The sequence below is a fragment of the Notothenia rossii genome (genome assembly GCF_949606895.1).
Source record: "Notothenia rossii genome assembly, chromosome: 4".
Lineage (NCBI taxonomy): Eukaryota > Metazoa > Chordata > Actinopteri > Perciformes > Nototheniidae > Notothenia > Notothenia rossii.
In genome coordinates, this window is record NC_136902.1 from 62,423,589 (window position 1) to 62,448,200 (window position 24,612).

The 24,612-nt window shown below is 45.0% G+C and overlaps 1 protein-coding gene across 8 annotated transcripts in view; it reads right to left on the reverse strand.

Moving 5' to 3' along the window:
* Positions 1-24,612, reverse strand: part of cuedc1b (CUE domain containing 1b) — a 35,444-nt gene that overhangs the window by 7,348 nt on the left and 3,484 nt on the right. For 5 of the 8 annotated variants that reach the window (XR_013807425.1, XR_013807426.1, XM_079677277.1 and 2 more), the window contains exons 2-10: positions 13,817-14,484; positions 12,853-12,980; positions 11,813-11,939; positions 11,273-11,525; positions 8,710-8,775; positions 6,264-6,395; positions 6,079-6,172; positions 5,833-5,891; positions 5,529-5,598 (exon numbers count right to left, since the gene is read on the reverse strand). Coding sequence is in view for 6 of the 8 variants with exons in the window: in XM_079677277.1 (XP_079533403.1) it covers positions 5,529-5,598; positions 5,833-5,891; positions 6,079-6,172; positions 6,264-6,395; positions 8,710-8,775; positions 11,273-11,525; positions 11,813-11,939; positions 12,853-12,980; positions 13,817-14,131 (1,244 nt within the window). In the remaining 2 variants the exon portion in view is untranslated. Of the gene's footprint in view, positions 1-5,528; positions 5,599-5,832; positions 5,892-6,078; positions 6,173-6,263; positions 6,396-8,709; positions 8,776-11,272; positions 11,526-11,812; positions 11,940-12,852; positions 12,981-13,816; positions 14,485-17,552; positions 17,976-24,612 lie in introns of those variants that run through there. The other 3 variants (XM_079677279.1, XM_079677281.1, XM_079677282.1) reach the window with 3 other exon arrangements.

The following is a 24,612-nucleotide window of genomic DNA, read 5'->3' on the forward strand; positions in this document are numbered from 1 at the left end:
TAACATTGTAATATGGAAATACGTAGTTTTTGAAGGAAAACTTAACAGTAAACCTTTCCATTTGAGATGATCTTATTAAATGGTATGACAAATGGGATGCATCATAATCCATGGCATATCTTTTATTTTGGTTATAAAGTGTCCAGCGTTCCATACTTCTTCACTGTTATATTTCACACAGGCTCCGCCCTCTACTGGACTCTATGGGTACTACTCTCTATCATGCTGTGCGTGCTTTCACCTACTGAGTTTACGTAAACGTAGCCGGCCAATCGGGGCGAGCCTACCTGAATGCGCGCGCAGGCCCACAGTATATAAGGCGGCTACACCCGCCGCCCACTATCTTTTTTCTCTTCAGACGAGCTGACACGAAGAGTTAATACGAAAACGAAGATTGAGAATAAAGAAATGGACTCACCATTGCTAGAAGCTCGGCCATGCCCCACCTGCCCGGGTTTGATCGCGGGCGCGGATCCACACCGGTTCTGCTTCGAGTGTCTGGGGGCCGACCACGCCATGGAAGGTGGTGGACATTCCCCGACCTGCAGTGCCTGTCGGGCGCTCCCGCGGCTCCGACGGCAGCATCACCTGGACCATTTCCGGCAGGCGGAATATGTCGTTCCTGAGGACGATCTGGACCGAGGCGATGTGGAGGTGGTGGAGATGGACGAGGAGGACGGAGAGGTGCCTTTCGTCTTCGCGCTTCCGGCCAGCCATGCTGCCCCGCTTGTCGAGGAGGAAGAAGATGAGGAGGACTTCTCGCTGTCAGGCGGTTCTGGCAGCGTGGGGCCACCACGCCGATCCGTTCGTCAGGATTTCCCGCTGGTGATGGCCATGGCAGCGGAGCGTGCAGGCTTGACGGTTCCTCCTCCGCTACAACCCAGACCGGTAAGCCGACTCCGTCAGGGGTTTTATGGCCCGGTCCAGCCGGCCCAGTCGGCTTTTGTCTCGCCCCTGCTGCCGGACGTATGGCAGTGTGTGGAGGCGACGTGGCGGCAACCTCTCAGGGCGAGAGCTTCGGTTGCCGGCATGACGGGGTTGCTAAGGCTAGAGGGCCAACCGGACTCAGTGTGTCCCGGTGTGCCCCCCTTAGATGAGAGCCTGGCGGCCCATCTACTTCCCCAGGCAGCTGGTTGGGCAGAGGGGAGAAGGCCCCTGCCCCCGCTGCCTCGTGACCGTGAGGCGTTGGAATATTTAGATAGGCTATTTCGCCTCGGGGCACAGATGGGCGCGGCGGCCAACAACCTGGGCGTGTTGGGGGTATCACTGATTACCCCTCAACCAGAAACCTCCGCCCCCTCGTCTCAGGGCGACTCGGTCGATTATGCGGACCGTTGCATTGGACAGATTAATAATCTGGTGAACGGTGTGGCGGCTTCAGCTGGCCGTGTGATGTCCCTAGCCACAGTGGGGTCACGTCATGTGTGGTTGGGACTCACGGCATTGTCTAGGTCGGACTGTGACGATCTCCTGGGAGCCCCCATATCCACGGCAGGGCTCTTTGGGTCCGTTACTGCGGTAACACAGCGCTTTCGCCGCTTGGAGGAGGAAAGAGAGCAGCTCAGCCGGATGCTGCCGCTGGCTCTCCCTCAGCGGGGCGACAGTGAGAAGGAGAGACAGGCGCAGGGCCTCGGCTCCCATAGCTTCCGTTTCCTCTCCTGCTCACCCGCCCAGCTCTGCACGGCGATTCCAGAGGTCTCCACGGAGCCAAGCTGGGCGATCCCGGAGAAATCCTGCCCCGGCCCCGCGTCAGCAGAGGGCCGCGGGTTGGGGTGCGCCGCCCGATCGGAGTTGATGGGCGGCGGGAGGTAGAGTCCCGGCGGAGAGGGCTCTCTCCACCCAGGACGCGAGGATGAATCCTGCCTCCGATATTCACCAGCCACCAGGGAGTATCACAACTTTATAGCTGTAGCTCCACAGCTGATGGCACATTCCCTAACACAATGTTATGGGGAATGGAAAGACAGTTGTGTGTTAACAGAGTGGATGGACAGGACACTGAGGCTGGGATATTCACTCCAGTTCCACAGCATCCCTCCTCCATTCAGAGGCATAAGAGAGCCAAATCTGTCATCCCAAGAGGAGATAGGTTTTCTCTCGGCAGAGGTTCAGGCCCTGTTGCAGAAACAGGCGGTGTCTGTTGTGCACCCTCAAGACAGAGAGAAGGGGCATTATTCCCTGTATTTTCTGGTTCCCAAGAAAACAGGGGAATTCAGGCCCATTCTGGATCTTCTAGGTCTGAACAGGCACATTGCATGCAGAAAATTCCACATGTTGACTGTAAAACAGGTGCTGGGGCTGGTGTGGCCGAGCGATTGGTTTACAACCATCGACCTGAAGGACGCTTACTTTCATGTCAAAATTGCCCCAAAACACAGGTACAACAGGCTGCCGTTCGGCTACTCCCTATCCCCACGCACGTTCAGCAAATGTGTGGCCACGGCACTGCAGCCGCTGCGCGACCATGGCATGAGGGTGTTCTTTTATCTGGACGACCTCATAGTCATGGCCAGGTCCAGGGAATGGGCAATGTTTCACACAGCCCAGTTGATCCTTCATCTAACCAAGTTAGGTTTTGCGATCAATTGGAAGAAGAGCTCCCCCATACCTCATGAGTAGGTAGAATAACTGGGGGTGGTGCTCGATGCAGGCAGGCTACGGGCCACCCTGACAGAAAACAGACAGGCGTCCCTGTTGCGGGCGGTCTGCAGGCTGCGTCAGGGGGTGACAGTGACAGCTTTGAACATCATGCAGACCTTGGGTTTCATGACGGCTGCTCATTCCGTAGTGCCACTCGGACTCCTGCATGCACGTCGCATGCAGAGGTGGTTTATCAGCCTTCGTTTAAATCTCAGAAGACACAAACGGCGTCTGGTGACCATCCCCCCCTCAGTAGAGAGCAACCTCCGATTCTGGGGAACCCCAGAGAATCTGCGGAGGGGAACTCCACTGGGGCAGGTGACCTCCTATATCAGTCTTTACAGACGCTTCAGTGACAGGATGGGGGGGGACGTGCCTAGAGAGAGCTGTGGGTGGTTGCTGGCCTCTGGCAGAGGCGTGGCACAGCAACCTCCTGGAGCTGCAAGCCGTGATGTTGGTCCTACAGCACTTCAAACCCTTAATACAGGTCAAACATGTGCTAGTAAGGAGCGACAACCGCACCACAGTGGCGTACATCAACAGGCAAGGCGGAGTCCGTTCAATAGCCTTGTTGACCGCAGCAGAGAACCTGTGGCTGTGGGTGTCACAGATTGTGTTGTCTCTAAGGGCCTTGCACATCCCGGGACGGGAGAACGGGGGGCGGGCGACCTCATGTCAAGAGGCGGACCCCTGCCAGACGAATGGAGGCTTCACCCGGAGGTGGTGAAGCAGGTCTGGACTCAGTTCGGGAGAGCAGAGGTGGACCTGTTCGCCAATCTGTGCAACAGCCACTGTGCCCTGTGGTTCTCCCTGGCTCGGTGGGACAACCCACCCTCGGGGGTAGACGAATTTGCACACGAGCCATGGCCAAGGAAGCTGCTTTATGCCTTTCAACCGCTGCACCTTATCCCCCCCCCCTCCTGGAGAGGGTGAGGCGGGAACAGCTGTCAATCATCCTGGTGGCCCCAAATCGCCGCCTGGCGCCGTGGTACGTGGGGTTAACTCAGATGATGGTGGGCCAGTCCTGGGCGATTCCTCAGGTCTGTTCAGGTGTACGCAGCAGCCATTTCGTCCTGCCATGAGGGATTTGGAGGCAGGTCAGCCTTCAGTCAGCCGCTTATGACGCGGTTTTTGCAGGGGGTCAGGAGGCAGCGCCCGGTAGTGCGCGCCTCCGCCCCACAGTGGGACCTGCCGTTGGTGCTCGAGGCTCTGGTCACAGAACCATTTGAGCCTCTGGAGCTTTCCTCCCTGAAAGCACTGTCATGGAAGACAGCATTGCTACTTGCCTTGACTTCGGTCAAAAGAGTGTCTGAGTTGACCGCTCTGTCAGTGCACCCAAGCTGTCTGTTGATCCGGGGTGACCGTAGCGGGGCGACACTCAGGCCGCACCCCTCCTTTACTCCTAAAAGTATAAGAAATTCATTCAGATCAAGGGCTATTCAGTTAGGTGACTTTAATCCTCCACCCCATGTTGGGGCCAGGGAGGCTAAGTTGCACCTCCTCTGCCCAGTGCGGGCGCTAGCATGCTATGTAGAGCGCACGGCTACCATTAGGCGCACTGAACAACTGTTTGTGTGCTTTGGGGATGGTGTGGCTGGAAAAGCTCTCTCCAAGAAGCGCCTAGCAGGATGGCTCTGCGAGTGCATTACACATGCCTATGGACGGGCGGGGAGAGCCCTCCCCACTAGGGTACGTGCACATTCTACACGGGCTGTGGCTGTGTCAACAGCCTTATTCAGCGGCGTGAGTGTAGAAGATATATGCACAGCAGCGTCTTGGTCTACGCCAGGCTCCTTCATAAAATATTATCTCCTGGACATGTCTGCCTCCTTCTCGTCGTCTGTGCTTGCCGAGGCAACACATGACTAGTGAGAAGGGGGGTGGCTGTGGGTCAGCAGGTTTCTGACCCCCCCCCCCCCCCTGGACTTAAAGCACTTGTGTTTTCCCATGCTCCTGAGGGACTCGGGAGACATGATGCGCAATCAGCCCCATACAGGGCTGGAGGCAGGCTGGGGAGCCTTCCTCATTATTGCCCATGCCCACTCTACACGGAGCGTGTGTGAGTGGGGGGGACATGGTGCACTTATGTTTTCCCATGCTCCTGAGGGACTCGGGAGACATGGTGCGCAATCAGCCCCGTACAGGTCTGGAGGCAGGCTGGGAGAGCCTTCCTCACTATTGTCCATGCCACTATACACGGAGCGTGTGTGAGTGTGGGGGACGTGGTGCACTTATGGTTTCCCATGCTCCTGAGGGACCTGGGGAACATGGTGCGCGGTAGGCTCCAGACGGAGTCTCCGCACAGGTCTTTTCCATGCACACTCTACAAGAAGTAAGCTGTGTGAGTGTGACTTATCGAAATTGCGGCCCCGACTTCGCTAAGTGGGGACGCAATGGTTTTTAGCCAAAGCCGGTCAGGGACGGTGTGGTGGATCGATGTTGTTGGATGACAGGGCGTGTATACATCGGGGCTCCGCCCACTGTACCCATAGAGTCCAGTAGAGGGCGGAGCCTGTGTGCAATATAACAGCTCGCTGAAGAGTGTATAGGTTAGTGGGCGGCGGGTGTAGCCGCCTTATATACTGTGGGCCTGCACGCGCATTCAGGTAGGCTCGCCCCGATTAGCCGGCTACGTTTACGTAAACTCAGAAGGTGAAGGCACGCACAGCTCGATAGAGAGTAGTACCCATAGAGTCCAGTAGAGGGCTCCGCCTGTGCTTATATACAATACGTAACCCGCTGTTATTGATAGTGCCATCAAGGTACTCACTGTGCATTTTGTCATACTTTGAATTGGGATGCACTTATGTGCCCAAAACGGCAAATATAAATACAGAAGTTCGTAAATTGAGAAGCAGCATTAGTCTATAGAAGCTGGGATTACTTACCATACTACTGGCTCATGGCGCTGCTCATTCTGTTCCTGAGTGTTAGTTCTTCTGGGCTGACCATCTTCCTCTGGAACAGAGACATCAGATTAAGAGGTAAAGCTCAATTTAAAGTTTGAGAACAAAAATCTTCCAGTTGGTTGTAATGGATAAAAAACATTGTAAAACAAACAGTTAAGGCAAGGGGGTAAAGCTCTCTTAAACAAGGTGAGAAAAATACACTATGGGGACACAAGACCTTGGTAGACACTGCTTTTTGACAAAAGCTCCATGTTACATTGTTTGGATGACATGCAGTCCTTACCACAGGGGTTTGCCTCCACATCGTCCAGGAGATTTGCCGTAGAGTTGGCTGTTCCCAATCTGGAAAGGAGCTTAGTTAAGAAAACAATCAGTCTCACAATTGATGGACTCACAGACAGATCAGTAATGGAAGATGATCCTTAACTTTTTAGATGGTTAACAACTGTGGTATATAAATGTGATTTGGCTACAACCTTAAAACAGGTGGGTTACGGTTAGTATATTCTCAAGGTAAAGCAAAGGATACGAGTGGTGCTTCAGGAGCATCTTCCTTTTGGACTTTCTCCGCTTTGTCTTTTCTGAGAACGTTCTGGCAATTTCAAACAGCTTCTTTCTTGTTGCTAGAGGAGAAAAATATCCTAGGTCAGCCACTACAATAGGAAATGCTAATTTTAGTGAAATATCAGTAGTGTTGTGACGTAATTGACTTACATTTGCCCATGTGATTGAGTTTGTCTCTGAACATGGCGTCATCTGAGACGGCGTCCATTGAAGCTGCGGAGTACTGTTCTCCTGAACACAGACACACACACAAACACACACACACACACACACACTGATGTACTGACACACACGCTTCAACTGTAGTAGCAGGTATTTATAGTAGTGCAAAACCTTCACACAACAAACAACTCTCACAGTGAATGAAGAGACAAAACCCAAACTAGTATAGGGAATGGGAAGGTGACGGCATCAATGGCAAGTCGGACATCTTTGAAGGATACCAGTTGACTAACCATTACAGTGAGCAAAGTAGCCTTAACCCTATCAAATAAACGTTTAAAACATGGTCGACAGGCACTGTTGTATGGTTGGCTATAACAGACAATCCCAAGATAACAATTCAAATGAAATTCCCATATGAATACATTCAATACTTTTCCAAGATGGAAACCTGGGGCCGTATTCACAAAGCATTTTATCTTACCGCTAGGAGTGCTCCTAACTCGCGCTAAAACATTTTACGTAGGAGTTTTTTCTTAAAAGTTATTCACAAAGCCGCTGAGACCTACTCATACTAAGGATAAATCACTCAGAGTGAACTAAGAGTGAACTAAGAGTGACGCGCCGTTGCTATGGATTACGTCGATTCTCGTGCATGAGTTTAGAAGCGGTCAGTACGGTGATTGGTTGTTCAGAGCAGGCGGTCTCGGTGAAACTCATCCGCAACATCCCACAAACGAGCCCACTAAATCACCGAAAAACAAGGAAATAGCCTAGGCTAGAAATGTATTCCTATCAAATAGTTATGGACAGTGCAGTTAGCAGAATACACGCATGATGACAAGTTTGTGCAGACCACGATAATGACGTTGTATATGCACGTTAAAGAGAGAGAGCAAACAATACAAATACGTAAATTGCATTAAATCGAGGAGGCAATTAAAAGCACCCCGCAAACTATTATCCAATGAGCATATTTCCAGCACTTAAACACTTTCAATAACAGCCCATACCACCGTTAAAGCCCCCCTATCATGATGAATGAAAATAATCTGCGTGTTGATGGAATGTACTTTCTTTCTATTGATGAACACGTCCTCATCTTTTGATGGCGCAATTATTTTTATGTGCGTCCCGTCAATAGCACCGACCACACCGGGCATACCTGCAATTGCCATGAAGTTGGCTTTGATCCTGTGTAGTTGTTGATTGTCCAAAGGAAACCGGATAAACTGTTGGATGATATGTGGTCTAGAGAGCGCGCTGATGGTTTGGTTTATGGCACAGCTGACTGATGGTTGCGATATTCCTAAATCGTCGGCATTGCAAAGTTGCATTTTCCCTGTTGCTAAATATCGTAGTGTTGCCAAACATTTTATTTCCGGACTAATCGGGTTATTCCTGTTAGTCGGGGATGTTATTGCATCCCGCACTAATTCCACAACAAGTTTGATACCCTCACGATTTAGCCTATATCTCTTGATCAATTCACAGTCTTCCATTGTCTCCAAAACATTTCGTCTCTCAGCCATTTTCAGATTCTTTGTGAATAGGTCTTACTGAGTTAGGAGTCCTCTCGAGGACTTTTAAGCTCTCCCAGACTTAGGTGCTACTTTTAGGCCTAAAATACTTTGTGAATTGCTCTTAGCGAATAAAATTAGGAGTCCTAAATTTAAGACTGACACACCCATTATGTTTAGGAGTTTCACCTAAATTCGCCAGTTAGGAGCTACTTTGAGCCCTAAAATCCTTTGTGAATACGGCCCCTGATCAGTAAGACATAGCTAACATGGGAAGCTAACAGGGAAGCAGATGATACATTTTTTGGGTGGCAGCTGTCTGCTAACGGTTTAGTTTTCAAAAATTAGCTAACTAAAGTAACACGAACCACTACACAGGGAATACGATATAAAACATGAAATGTCGCAATATAATTAAATATATCATTAGATTAATGATAAACAGATTTTTTTGGTTAGCATTCAGTTAGCAATAACTATCTCACTTGTGTCCGAATTATTGTATCATTGTGTGATTGTACTGTCCTTGGGTCCATAGGTACTGTACCCATCTGTTTGTAAATTAGACAGGAGATTTAACATTTTTTAAATTACCGGAAGATGTAGGCGCTAACTCCAAAGACCAGAGAGGTGCTGACACCTGTATCAGTGATTGGTGGCAAGTCGTCAAGATTCTTAAACCAAGAACTTCTCTCGCTTAAGATTTCATATTCTGCACATACATTTTTCATTTTGGATACAAAAAAACCTTAAAAATGACTGGTGAAAAGCTGATAGACATTGATGGCTGCCGACGTTGCTATAGTTGCTATCCTCCAAAGATGGCAGTGACGCCCTAGAATGCACCAATTCCCATTCCATGTTCAGTAGAGTTCAGTGTGCAAAGAGCTTGGCAGAGGAAGCTTGATATCTACCTGTGCAACTCTCCATACTAGATGAATGATGAGACTTTGATTTCTTTGATTCATACTTCAAGCGATCTAAAAACAGAGAGCAGATGTTATGACCACTGATGTGAAGGATCAATATGGCAGAACCACCTCAGTCCTGAACCTCCATTTCAGTATGTCTAAACAGTGTCTGATGAGGGCACCAAAACAGCCAAGGCAAGCATTTAGCTAAAACGTTAGCATTTCCATCGCTGACAAAAACATTTCACTGTATTAAACAATCTCTAAAGTGGGAAGTAGTATTATTTACTGTCCAAAAATGTTGTTGGTGATCATGTTTATGCTGTTTAACTTTTTAAAGACTGATTGTGTGAACTTTTAAGTTCTGATCTGAACATTAGACATTTGCTTTCTCCATTTAGTTTTAAAACCCTATTAAATAGACCCTCCAGAAAAACGCGATCCTGCGATCGCAGAATTTACCGCTTAATCAGCAAAATGGCGCAGATTTTTAAAAGGCCGCATATTTGTGAAAAGGCCGCATAATCCCCGCATTTTTCCACACAAAGTTGAGAAGAAAAGAAAGTTAACTCGTCTTGACATGAAGTAGTGATGATGATGACGCGACGTCATCAGCTCGCGCATCACAGAAGGTAAACAACACCGTAGAGTGAACGTGTGGAACTCACACGAAAGACAAAACACCAAGATGAAAAAATCTGATCCATCTCTTTAACCGACGAACATTTCTGCTAAAGACCGGGCAAAGCATAGTACCCCGATGTCTTTCGCGAAAGCGGGGGAAACTATTCTGCACCCCGTGCAACTGTGTGTTGGAGCATAAGGCTTAGAGAACATCGACGGTGACGACCCACTTTGATTCATTCAAACATTCGAAAATGCTTTCTGCTGCTGCGGACAAGAAAGCCAAACAACTCACGTTCACCGAGGCATCAACCTCCAAAACCCTTTCGAGGGCTACAAGAAACGAAGTGAGTAGCCTACAAGATTGAAGCTGTTCAGACAACGAACGAGTAAATGAAAACAGAATGAGGCGGAGAAGTTTGTGTGTGTGTGTGTGTGTGTGTGTGTGTGTGTGTGTGTGTGTGTGTGTGTGTGTGTGTGTGTGTGTGTGTGTGTGTGTGTGTGTGTGTGTGTGTGTGTGTGTGTGTGTGTGTGTGTGTGTGTGTGTGTGTGTGTGTGTGTGTGAGAGAGAGAGAGTGTGTGTGATTAAAAGGAACCCAATTGCTTTTACAATAAATAAATATTGAATGTGTTTAATTGAATAGGACAGGGGTTTAACGTTCGATGCAGGTTGTGTGTGAGAGAGAGTAAATGAGACAGCCCAATATTTTAAAAAAAATCTATTCTTTTTCGCAATTTCACCGCATAAAATCAAATAAAAACCCTGCATGTTTAATCGCATAATCAAGGATTTGAGCCCGCATAATCAAGGATTTGAGCCCGCATAATCAAGGATTTTTGCCCGCGTTTTTCTGGAGGGTCTAATTAAAGAACATTTGCATTCATTTTCAAATTTATTTTAAGAAATGAAATAAGAGAAGTTCATCCTTTCAAAATAGTGTGGGCCTCTAAATATAACTACTACAACAATGGAAGCACCTTGATCATAAGCTGAGTAATGTAAGAACGTGACGAATGGAGACATAAGGGATTCATTTTGTCAAAGTAAAGAAAATCTAAGAAATGCACAATAATTAAATAAACACCAGCAATTAAAAGGTAATTCCACTGCTAGATATGGCTGAGCTTAAATGGAATAGCAAGAATATTGTATTTGTGCCCTGTGGAGTTTTCTTGTGTACCATCCCAATGTTTATAAACTGGTGTAACAGTGTAACTCGCCAAAACCCATCGTCTGTCCTTCCTGTCAAATCGTTTCCAAGCAGCTTTTTATATTTTAAATCCGGTATTGGTCCATTCATGTTTAGTAGCTTTCAGTCTTCTTATTCATTCCTCATCTGGTACATAGCAGCATTATTAGGTGCGTTACCACCACCCATAGATCAGTGGAAAAGTGTGCAACCCTCACAGTGTGTAGTGTTTATGTGAGCCGCCATTTACCACACTTGACGGGGAAACTCTGATAAAATCTGACAAATTAAATCTCTCCGGTCATAGAGTCGGAATAATAATTCCCCCTAAGCCTTTTGAAAAAAAATATAAATCTGCATGCCATGATGATAACATTATTTGTAAAGCATGTTATTAAACTCAATATTAAAGACAGATAATATTTATCTGGAATTCTTCACCGTTTGTCCAGTACATTGAAATGTCCCCGGACAAGTTGACTTGAACCAAAACATAAAATGACTGTGTTCTGTGTCAGCCAAGTGTCCTTTGAACATGGATTATCTGATAGAATAACAGGTCCATAGCAATACTAGAGGAGAAAACTACACAGGGAACATTTTAGGATAACAACCTCAAGAACTTGTCAGTATCTCAATCATTTATGTTAAATGTCTTACTCAACCCTAAATGTCTTTACATTTGCAGCTGTTGCCACTGACCTCATGAGCATAGTTGTGTTGCATGGAGTGACCTGTGTACTGAGTCATACCTCTCTCTAAGGCCACGAGGAACTCGCGGTTGCGCTGCAGCTCTTTCATAAACTCCTCGTTCTGCAGGAACAAGGCGATGCGCTCGTCCTCCAGATACTGCTTGAGTTTCTTGTCTTGCTCCGAGGCTCCTGTCGTCAAACCTGAACCTCCAGGGGTCCCTGCACCTCCGGGCCGAGAAGCAGACTGGGCTGTCCATTGGCTTAGGGAAGAAGCTGAGGATGATGAAGGCTGGCATAGACTGCTCTGAGAGCTCTGTTGAGGTAAAGCAGGACCGGATATTAGTTAGTATTGCGGATCTGCTGCTATATGTACTTTACAGGGATCGTCTTGGACATGATTTGAATACTTCTAGACTCATGTAACTGAGATTTGCATTTCTGTTAACAAAGCACCTGGTTTCGAAAAGAACATTGGCTTTTATACTGCATTTTATAAGGAAAATGTGTATTTTCTGAATTATTACAAATTAAAATGTAACTACATTAAGACATGTAAATAAACCAAATGCATCGATTGAACATCGAGCCGACATTTTTTACCTTGATACTGTCCAACTGTTGCGGTAGGATCCGTAGAAAGTCATCGGGGAGATTTCCGAGCAAAGGAGGGTTCCAGTTCCGGTAGCTTCTGACCTGCTGGTGACCCGGAGGTGGCTCTGCTTCAAATCTGTAAGAGCCCATGGAGTAACAGGATAGATGAATATCTCAGCCAATTAACTACATGCAGCTATCTCAGACCATTACATATTTACATGAGAGGTGAGAGGCTAAAAAAGGAAACATTTTCATCTTGGTGTTTTCACATTTTAATTGAAATATCTGAACAACTATTGGATTCATTTCATCACATTTGAAAAAGATGTATAAGATCCCCAGATGATGAATCCTAATTGCAATATTTACTTCAAGGATTCGCAGAAAATGTTATAAAGGCATGGTTCCCATTTGGTGCAATGAAAAAATGCACACGTTGTCCTAAAGAGCAGAAGTCCAAAACCAGTCAATTCAAGAGCATAGAACTGCTGTGCTACATTGTGTTATTTTTGCTAAGTCATGGTGAAAAAGGTTGTTTGCCTATTGCAGTTTGCTAGAGGAGACAACCAGAGGCTAAAGGCTAAGCTAAATGACGTGGAGGGAAGCAGTAGTAATATCTGGCAGGTTGGTCTCCTGGAGGGGATAAAACAAAAAGCGCTGGCGCACCAAGATCTTCTACAAACAAAGAGTCTAGCAGGATTAACACCTAGCCGTTTAATCCAAACGGTGATGGAGAACTGTACTGAACTGCCTTGATTAAGAGCAGACACAATCCAATCAATTAATAACAATAGTAAAGTATCTGGCTAAGTTATCAACATCTATCAAATTGAGGATTCAAATACGGATAAGTTCTATAAAGTGAAGCAATATTGTCTAGAATTTTGGTAATGGCTTTAAAACAGAAGCAAATAGTTTTTCCATCTAGAAACCGCCTATCTCTTCAATACAATCAGAGGTCCACTTCATTTGTTGAAAAAAGCTTTGAAAGTGGATCTTAAAGGCTTCAGCTTCTTTTATATATCAGTTCAGTTGCACTTCCTTACCTCGGCGGGGGTGTTGGTGGAGCTTCGGGGTATTTCCTGTCATAAATGTGCATATCATATGTTGGTGGAGAGTAGACTGGAGGAGGTTCCTCATCTGAACTGTCAGGCTCCAGGGTTCGCTCAAGAATCTATAAACAGACAGACAGTGCAACACAGCCTTTCTTTATTAAATGTTTTAAACCTGCCTTGCCCATACTGTATGCACTTGCAATTTTAAAATGCTCCCCTTTGATCCTAATTAGGGTTTGTTGTATAATGTTTAGATCATGTGAAATATAACATGCAAAATGTAGACCTCCCTCTAATCTTTTATTTATTTTAGTACAAAGCTTGGAAGTTATAGTGGTGCTGCACATCAAAGTAAGTGGATTTCCACTGTTGCACATTTGACTGTTGTTTAAATTCAGAAACATTAAAAGGTCCCATGGCCATTTCTACTGATCATAATTCCATTGTTGAGGTATACTAAAATAGACTTATATTGTGCAATTTTCCAAAATCACATTGGTTTCTCATACAGCATCTCTGTATAGCATGTGTATTCACTCTGTCCTAAACGGCTTGTTGGAGCTCCTGCCCGCCCCCTCCCTGTGAGCCCAGTGGTTCAGTGCTGCTAAAAGCTAACAACTAACTGCTAACGTAAGTAGCTGTTCTCCCGACCTTTCAACGCTGATTTGTAGTTCACAATGTAGCATTATCAGAGAAAAAATAGGGTGCGTTGGAAGTGAATTTATCGTGACCCAGACCCATTTTTCTATTGTCAACTGGATGCCATTAGTCTCAAGCCCTGACAGTATCTGTGGTATCTTCCATACTATAGTAAAGCAAGCACTATCACATTTTCAGAATTAAGGAACAAAGTATTGTTTCTCGACATCCCTATAAATAAAAGTGGAGGGTTTGGTTTATAATGTCAATATTAACAGGCTAGGCTTGTCGGTACCCTTTGACCTTTTCAACTGACCTCTGGGGGGATGCTGTCATCAGAGTCTGAGCTGTCGTCTGAGCCCTGTCCGTCAATGCTCATCTGGAGCAGCTGGTCGATGGTGGCGTCCACTGCTCCGTTGTTGGAGCGCAGCACGCACTCGATCACCTCATAGTCCATAGAAGGGAACATGATCTTGAAGTCCTCCATGGCCTGGTTGAACTCCAGGCGACGGACCTGCCGGTTGGACCGGCTGTTGTTGAGCTGCCCCTGGCCGCTGCCGCTCCCACCTCCGCCACTCCCGCTGCCCCCGGAGCCTCCATTGCTGCTGCTGCGCTTGAACAGGCTAGTCATCCTCAGGGCCTTGCTGCTTTAATTGATGCCAACCTACTGCTAGGATGGCTCTTCTTTTCCGTCACCAACACAAGCACTTTGGCCCCTTCAGTCTCACTTGCTTTTCACTTTTTCCTCACTCAGTTTCTCATTCTAACAGAAACATGGCAGTCTTTTGTTGGGAAGGTATAATCACTCAAGTTCGCCCCAAACCCCCAATGCTACTTGTTATTCAGATAAATCTGGCATGGCTAACCGTATTAAAGGGTGTGCAGGTGGTGGCAGAAATGAACAATCACGGTCCTGTCACCAGGTAGAGATTAGAGTCAAAATCCGCCAGGAAACACACATAGCTACATCACAGTCATCAGCACCTACAGAGAGAGAAGACAGGCAGTGTGTTAGAAGGGGCTAGCAACCCAAAGTCTATATTGTTCTTTTATTCAATTATACATTGAAATACATAATTGTTTCTCGACTGGGACCAAGCACTCTGATGATTTTCATTTAGCAGTAGCTCAATCAAGGGACTTTAATTGTAGGACCAGCAAAAACTACACAATGCTGCTTCCAAACAAAAATGATATGTATTGTATGTCAAAACTTGATGAAAACGAACAATAGAGACCGTCATTAGATTTGGAAAGAGAAGGTTCAAAAAACGACTTTAGTCCTTTTTAGTTTGCCCAACTGAGAGCAACATCATGATAGTCTTTGAAATAAGAAGTTTACCACCCAGTTTACTCATTGGCCCACCCTGAGAAAGCTTCGGTGTAATATTTTATTTTTTAATTATTATTATAAAAAAATCTATTCACCCATTGAGAATATCCAAGCATTCAAAGTGAAATTCAAGTGAACAAATATCGAGTTCAATTAATGTTGTATGTGTTTTATCCTCTGAACCAAACTCATTTACCATAAAAACTGGTTGTTGGTTCCGTCGCGCGCCGTAGTAACGTGAGAGAGGCAGAGAGCTGCCTGCAGGGACGCGCTTTTCTGTAAAATGTGCAGACATTTTCCCAGCCCAGGAGCTGAAGGTGCATTTACGAGGGATGAATATATGTAGACTGGAAGCACAGCATAACTCGTTGGAGAGACATAAAAAAAGCGAGGACCACTGCAAGTCCATGAGCAGGTTTGAATGCTAAAACCTATTGTTGCTGTGCTATAAAATAGTTACCTAACGATTGTAAATAACTCAATTTGTGTTCTGTGAAACTGAAAAAGGATATTACATTGTTTTTGTTACTTTCGTTGCAGTTGTAAATATTTCTTAAATGTAATTTAGGTTAACTTCCTGTGTTATTTAGATGCTTTTATTTTGAAGGCGAGTTTACACTGTTGACAGGAAGTCGTTGTTGCTATAGAAACAACGTGACGGAGAAAAGGAGCGGAGATTAATCTACATATAAACACGGAGAAAGTAAAGGATAAAGTTTATGTTTAAGTTTAGCACCCCCCGAAGAGGCACAAAGTTGGTATTAACTATAATATAAACATGTAGGTTGTGTCCTAATTCGTTTGTATGCTGTTTTGTAGCTTTGCTGTCTGTTTAGTGTTTACAGTTCACTTTTGGTAGTATGCTAAAGTGATGCTAATACGGATGGAGCCTAAATGTATTTGTTATCTTTGTGTCTTTCTAGCTCTTACGTTGATATTGGAGATTTCAATGAATTCATATCATCAGTCAGGTCTTCGACCATTATTCGGGAGGAAAATGCTACAACGATGCTTGGCAATGGGCATTATTATATATTATTATTATTATAGGCCAGGCCTACCTTAAAGTTATTTTTCCCCCTGGAAAAAGCCGGCCCACCCTATTTTATACAGGCCCGCCCTAAAGTACATTTCTGCCTAAGCTACTGGGTCGATCAAGAAGTTAGCATTGCAAGGGCTCCCCCAACAAAAAGGCAATGGGAATTTTCGACTGGATTTTGCAATACTGCAGAAAATAAGATCTGTAACAGAAACAGGTTTATATTGCCTGCATGTTTATTTAGCAGGATATTAACACATATTTGTAATAGTTACAGCGTGTAAAAGCAAATAGCTAATGTTAAGTTATAAACAAATAAAATCCCAGTTGCATGACTTCACTACAACATTTCCAAGCTAAAGGTGGCTAATGTTTGGCGTGATGATGTTAATTATACTAATTATATCGCTTGTTAGCAATTGTCAATTTCTAAAGACACAGAAAAGCATTAGACTTTAACAAAAAGGGTGTTTACTGATGTACTTAATGTCGTGGAACAAAACGTGAAATCTTTTAACTGTATTAACCAAGACCTGGTTTTGGGATCTTACGTGTGCCAACTAACCCTGGTCTCCCCTATTCAAGAACTATATCAGTGTGTAGGGAGAAGTTCGATGTAGCTCTGCCTTTATCTAATTGCAATTCCAGCCTCTCCCTTCCTTCCTGCTACACTAGGGGTCATTGTAGCTGGCAGTTGCCCAGTGCCTCATGGCAGTGCCAGGCCCCATCAACAGCCCATAGACAGAGCCCTCTCATAGCCTCATTTACCCAGAGTCTGGCTTTCATGAAAACAAGATGCTGGAAAATAGCCTCGCCTTCTTGCCAGGCTGAAACTGTGTGTTTGTGTGTGTGTGTGTGTGTGTGTGTGTGTGTGTGTGTGTGTGTGTGTGTGTGTGTGTGTGTGTGTGTGTGTGTGTGTGTGTGTGTACACAAAGAACAAATGCGACTTAGTGAGTGTGATACAGAAATTCAAAATAGTCACATGACTCATGCAAGACTGCACTACTTTGGCTCCAGTGCATCTCCTTTGTCTCAGTCTGTAGTCAACACTTTTTAGTAGGGTTGTTTTGATATTCATTATAAATTGACAATGATTAAGAGTAAGCTTTCAAATTATTATACTTTTTTCACTGCCATTGCCTACTTGCATGAATCAGAAAAAGATTTGATCAGAAAAAAATGGAATCACAGTGTAGTTAACTGCCTGGAACTCAAGGACAACTCAGTGTAGTTTCTTTTTAGGCTGCTGCTCAAAGACATCACGATGTAGTTTACTGTTAGCGGGCAGTTCAAAGACAACAAAACATAGTTTACCGTTAGCCTGTAGCCTAAAAACAAAAGTGTAGTTTACCGTTAGCATGAAGCTGAAAGACAACTATAGTGTAATTAATTGTTAGTCTGCAGCTCAAAGACAACACAATATAGCCTTCTTTTTACCTGCAGCTCAACGAAAACAAAGTGTAGTTTGCCATTAGCATGGAGCTTAAAAACAACTGTGTGTAGTTTGCTGTTGGTCCGTAGCTAAAAGAGTAGTTTACCGTTAGCCTGCAGCTCAAAGAACACAATGTAGTTTACGTTTAGCATGCAGCTAAAAGACAACACACCTTAGTTTACCGTTGGCCTGCATACACCTTAGCTTACCTTTGACCCACAGTTCAAAGACAACACGTTGTAGCTTACCATTAGCTTACTGCTCAAAGACAACACAGTGTAGTTTACTGTTAGCCTGCAGCTCAAAGACAACACAGTGTAGTTTACTGTTAGCATGCAGCTCAAAGACAACACAGTGTAGTTTACTGTTAGCCTGCAGCCAGTGTTTCCGCCAGACCAGGGCTGAGAGGGCGGCCACCCCGAGAGCGCTTTGCCCGTTCTAGCTCCGGTTTCTCTTTTCTGCTCCCGCTTTGTTCACACCACACCGGGGCCGGGGTGGTACTGCGTCATTGCCACATCGTTTGCGTCATGACGTAACCGTTTACGTGTCTGCTTCATAAAAGCCAAACCGCGCGGAAATCCCTCACATCGACAACAACAACGGCCGATTGTATTGAAGCGCTGTTCGCTTTGGTTATGTTCTTACAAAACGAAATCGAAGGCATGGGAGGACTTTACAAGGATAAAACGCGGACATTTCGTTGTTGTTCAGCAGGTTGATCCCGCCCATGCCCCAGCCCCCGCCTCGACGTAAGAGAGACGTAAGCGGCGCCGCCTCTTAGCTCCGGAATCTTGCTCCGGAACACAGTGTAGTTTACTGTTAGCCTACAGCTCAAAGACAACACAGAGTAATTTACTGTTAGCCTACAGCTAAAAGACAACACAGTGTAGTTTACTGGCAGAATACAGCTAAAAGACAACACAGTGTAGTTTACTGTTAGCCTACAGCCAAAAGACAACAAGGTGTAGGTTACTGTTAGCCTACAGCTAAAAGACAACACAGTGTAGTTTACTTTTAGCCTGCAGCTCAAAGACAACAGTGTAGTTTACTGTTAGCCTACAGCTCAAAGACAACACAGTGTAGTTTACTGTTAGCCTACAGCTCAAAGACAACACAGTGTAGTTTACTGTTAGCCTACAGCTCAAAGACAACACAGTGTAGCTTACTATTAGCCAGCAGCTCAAATACAACTAATGGGCCCAAGGGCACTGCAATAGTTTTGCACATAAAGGTTATTATTAATGCCTTACTAGTTTGGTTTTTTGTCGCTTTTTTTTCTCTTCCACAAACTACAATATTTCAAACTTAGAAATTGCATTTAGTAAAAAAAATAGCATATTACAACATTTGTTTTGCAGCTATCTTTAGCTTTTAGCTACAAACTAACTACTGAGATTGTTATCAGAGGCTTTTAATAGTTCTGACACAGTATGCAAGTGTGTAACAGATACCATGCAGGAACAGATTTCTTTCTAACATCATCACATCAATCTGCAAGAACCTTGCTATATTTAGCACACAATCCAGGACTCTCTGTCCCCAGGGGGAGTGTGTGTGTGTGTGTGTGTGTGTGTGTGTGTGTGTGTGTGTGTGTGTGTGTGTGTGTGTGTGTGTGTGTGTGTGTGTGTGTGTGTGTTGTGTGTGTACTGTATGAGGGGAACATAGTTATTTACCAGCTGAAGCTTTTGACCTGCTACAGTGGTCCATGAGCAGTGAACACATGCACTAATGTTTTAAGTGTCACACTCATATAGGACTTACGGCTTAACACTAAACCTCAGATTGCACTTGCCTCTCTGCTTGAGTAAGGGATCACATTAACTTAACACATGACTTTTGAAGCCCAGATTTATTTTTAGTCGATACTGAATTTCATTTGCATATTTACCTTATTTTAATGTGGTCTGGTGTTGCTTACCTTACACAATGATCTTAGTGCTTTCCAAGGTTTGACATAATGAATTGTACTACTTTTAAAGCAAGCAACGATGTTTTCAAATCTGTAATCAAAAAGCTCCTCAAAAACGCTATTGAAGCAGTTCCTGCCGTTGCTACGTTAGTTCAAACAGTAACAGTGGACTATTTTTCTTGGCAGATGCATGTCAATTTAAATCAATACAACTATTTTTTAAATCAATAAAATCATTTTCTAAATCCACAAAAGCATTTCAATTAATATTGGGAGTCATGTCGTTGCTTTGTTGAGAATGTGGCCGTGTAATAAGCGGGATAATGTGCAGCAACTTGGTCATTATGGGGAAAAGAACACCTTCATGCTGATCTAGATCCCTCCGCTTCGCGTCGGGCTCCTGATCAGCCTGTCGGTGTTCTTTTCCCCATAATGACCGTGCCGCTGCAAATTATCCATGAGAGACGTTCTGCAGTAAGGAGGGGCGTTTCACTGACGACAAGTGTGATTACTTTTATGTAGCTGACGGAGAATTTTTACTTTACACGACACTGTTCAACACTTAATTCTGCTTTACTCTTTAACTAAACAACCGCGGATGTCTTGAAAGACTCTTTCGCTAAAGATCTTTGAAGATATCCGCGTTCTTGTGACACGTAAATGTAAGGGAAACTTCTGCAGCAATGGAGAGTCAGGACTCAGAGAGACACGAGGAGAGTTGGAGCTTTGATGTCAAACACTGGTAGTTTATTACAGGTCAACGGCCGGAGAATTCATATCACAAGTCACAGCAGCAAAAGGTTCTGACTGCACGGTTGGGTTGTCATTAGGGCTGCAACTAACGATTATTTTGGTAGTCGACTAATCGGTCGATTATTTTTTCGATTAGTCGACTAATCTAACGATTATTTCTGTCACACCCTCCATCTCTGCTTCCTGTGGGCACGGCTCCTTTTCCGGGCTCCAGTGCATGTTCTACCTCAAGTCTGCACACCTGTGAATGTCACCCTGTTGTCCAGTCCCAGGATCAATTCAATCGCATTTTATTCTTGTCATTTCGCAGACCCTTGTTAATTATTATTTTAAGTTTGGAATTAATTACAGCGTCCATAAAGCTCTAGTGTGCTCTACTACGCTGTAAGCTTGGCGCTGTTTAGCAGCTCGTTGGTGGACACGCAGCCTCAACATAACTGAAATAGCGTTTGCTTAGCAAGCATTAACCATGAGACGTTCTGTTTTCCAACATGTAAGCTAACGTAAACATGACTATGGCTAACTTGCTCAAACTTACCCATGATCCAAAGTAGCAGTCCTCACGGTTCCAGGGTGCTTGCGTTTTAAATGCTCGTGCATCACTGTAGTGCTGCCGTGGAATGCCAATTCCCCTTTACAAATTCTGCATTTCACTGACTTCTTTGGCTTGTCGTCTGTGAAATACTCCCACACTTTCGAAACTCTCGGTCTCGCTTTTTTGAGCTCTTCATCACCCTCATTCTCTCTCCTTTCCGCCATCGTTCGTATTCTTTCTTCTTTGTTGTTAGTACAGAATGCAGTCATGGCAGACAATGGAGAGTATACTGCCCCCAGCACTTCCTGTAGTGCATTGCAGTTACAAATGAACATTTGCGCAGTTTTGAATTAACGTTACCGGCTCTCTGATTGTTTTTATACGACGCGTCGACACTAAAATTCCGCGTCGACGAATTTTTATGATCGACGTCGTCGATTATGTCGACTAATCGTTGCAGCCCTAGTTGTCATGTCAATTCTGCCCAGCCTCTCTCTCGATAGACCTTTTAACTAGTTTACAGAGGGTCAAATCCATATATTGGGGATGGGCGTAAACATCTGCAGACACAGGAGATGTCTCTCACATCTGTGGAGCTTAGAAAGCCAGCGTTCTCCCAGTCGTAAAACCCCCCCTGTGCCCATCAGGTCAGGCCATAAAACCTAGTGTCAACATACGACTGCATTAACACATTCCTTTCGGGAGATTAGAAGCAGGGATGGTCGTAAATGTCAACACACAGAATAAGGTCAAATATTTTAGGAGTAAGGAAGAATTATTCTTTGACACTTAGGAGTAAGACAGAAATATTCCCTTACAGTAAATACTGCGCTTCCTATGTTTTGGTGCGGACTGCGTTCACACCAGCAATGAACCGCTCCAGAGTTCGCAAGCAAGCGCTCCGAGACCACCTATTTTAGTGGACCAGAGTCCGGTTGTTTAGTTCACTTAAGAGGTCTCGGACTGTGTTCACACCGACCCAAATGAACCGCACCAAGCGGCTAAACGCACCAGGGTTAGATTCAACCGGACTGTTCAAGGCAGGTGTGAACGCACCCTTAAATATTTTTAAAAAAAATCTTCCCAGGGGAGCTTGCCCCCGGGCCCCCGTAGAGGAGGTTAGGTCCACTCCCCACTTATAAACATAGCACTCTACCCCCGCTTACACCTATATGCCGTGAGCTGATTATCGAGCCTTCATTGTAACAGTTGCGGATACACTGTGTATGTGCGTGGGGAGTGTTGCAGTAGAAAATGCAACTGTAGCGAACGGTACATTAATGGGAAACCCTAAATGTTAGCCTACACCAGGGGTACTCAAATACAAATCTTAAAGGTCCAACATTTTTTTTTCAATAAGACAAAGGTCCGTTTATTACGGTCATTCAAACTTTTAAACAATTACAACAAGATTCTTAACACGAGGTTGCAAAAACAAAATAATCTGTATGCAGCAGTTTTCATTGTTATTGTGTCTGTGCTCGATCCCTCAGAGCTGCACAGTTATGAATAAAGGCAACTGCACCCTCTTTCATTCAGCATTCCCAATATTGCTTTATAAATATCTTGCCCCCTTTTCTGTCGACTGAGGTTCGTCAGGCCCAACACATCTACAACAAACTCCCCCTTTGCCTCATCATAAAAACTCACAAACACCAGCAACTGAGCATTGTCAGTGGTGTCAGTGGACTCATCCACCGCTAAGGAAATGCACTGTGCATTTTGTATTCCATCACAAAGCTGATTCATCAAATCACCAGCCAGTATTTATGTTCTTCTGGTTGCTGTGGAATCTGAGATGGGGATTTGCTTGATTTGACCTGTTATTTCCTCTTTTAGTTTGCCTTCAAACATGGTCTCCATCACTTCAGTCGTGCATTCTTTTATACTTCAGTTATTATCCAGTGGAAAGCCCTTACCTACTGGCCTAGTTCAATCAAAGTGGTTACTTTCTTTTTGCTGGGCAGTGTAGTTTTACACACCTTCTTATTTGACTTTCTCAGGACTTAAAACAGTTTTTTGGGGGAAGACCCCCACAAAGAAAAACATATATTTACACACGTAAGGTCATCATCTTAACAGTTTGGTATGCTCATCCGTGAGCAGAGCATCAAGTTGACATGTCTATTACAGCTGAATGCGGCGATTACCATCTTGTTCAGCAAAACGCCTCACAAACGTGTTAAGATCAACAGCTTTAGTGCGTTTTGATTAAATGATGAGTACAGCCAACCTGACAATCTCTTCTCTGTCATTGTAGACCGCAAATACCTAATTCCTTCAGTACTTGGGTCCGAATGCTTCTCGTTTTGCGCCGTACCGTTCAAATGAAATCGCCGCCAATCATATTTCCACGCTCGCGCCAGGTCCGGAGGAGGGGTTACAAGGCGTGCGTCTTGTGCTGCATTCACTTGCACTCGGACATTAGAGACTTTCTCTCATAAATGTCAGATGAGCCACAACTTTTCTTTCAAAACAAAGCTGCCCACTGGGGTGGCAGCTGGGGTGGCAAGGCCTATTTTGAGGGTACCAGTTGCCCCCCCCATGCAACCCCAGTAGGTGAAACTAGACTACTACTAGCTACAGTACAGATGCATGCAACTAGATAAGCTGTTAACTCTCGCTCTGACTTTTTTTTTTTTTAAACACACGCATTTTTCCCACCCGCATTCCGCGAAGACCCGCCCTACTGTGCCTCTGATTCGCAGACTGTTGGTGGGGGAAAAAAACGCTGACAGGATGCTTAATGTGATTGGACCAATGCGTTGACAGACACACACAGACAGTGGAACAGTCGGACATGCAGAGCGCTGTTTGTAGTGGACATAGCGGAACATTTTGACTCGTTGCGTTGTGGCGATGTCTCGCAGATAACACATATGAAAAGTATAATTTGCTCAGAGTCCAGAGACAGTTGTGGTTCGGTCCGGATCCGGACCGGAGTCCGGACTTTGAGGATGCCTGGCCTACACCCTCTATTGCCCCTATCAAGCTCCGTCCTAGAGCTTTTCTGGTTGGGAACCAGTTCTTCGGTTCAGCTCCCGCTCTGTTCACACCGCTCAGAGACCCAGTGGTGCTGCGTCATTGCGTCATCGTTTGCGTCATGACGTAACCGTTTGCATGCCTGCTTCATAAAGCCAAACCGCGCGGAACCCCCTCACATCGACAACAACAACAATGGCAGATTGTATTGAAGCGCTACTCGTTTTGGTTTTGCTCTGTCGAAACAAAATGGAAGAAATGGGAAGACTTTGCAACCAACTTTACAGTCGTTACATGCTACATTCAAAAGTTCTTTACAATCATCATCAACTTCAACGACGATTCCGTAGGAGAAAGAAGGTAAATATACGTCCTATTCGATGGCGTTAGAGCTAGCTGTTGTTAGCCTCTGCATGCACCAAGCTCAAAATACCCAGCTTTGCAGCATTAATTACTATGGTATAACATTAAAACTGATGCCCCTTCCCCCGCCTCCGACGTAAGCGATGCTAGCTTTCTAGACCGACAACTTTTTGGTGCTTGAAACGAACCGGATTCCGGAGCTTCGGCTCCAATGCGGTGTGAACAGGAAAAACCGGTGCTTTTCAAGCTCCCACTCCGAAGAAATGTGCAGTGCAACACAGGCTCATTGCAGCCACTAATGCTGTGATAAGACACACTTGTTTGCCAAATATCTGCATTTTCTTTCTTTTGTACAGATTGCAAAGTGGCAAAGTATTATTTCTAGCAAAGGGATTGCACAATTGTATTATGTATTTATTGTTTTGAGCACACAGACTTATGGAGAATTGTTTTATTATCACAGTTCTAGCAAAGTGATTTTTTTTAAAGGAATGCTCAGGTTCATATTGATGTATTTTAATTAGGGCCGGGACTTTAACGCGTTAATTAAGATGAATTAATTACACAAAAATTAACGCGTTAAAAAAATTAACGCATTTTAATCGCACTTATTTTTGCACCGCGGAACGTTTCTCACTGGATGAGTTTCAGGGGTACCGATTATACTGGAGCACCAACTAACGTTCATGACTTCAAACAACAACAAACCACAGTGGACAATAGTCAAACGTGAACGAAGAAGCTGATGAGACCGCTTTGGTTGGCC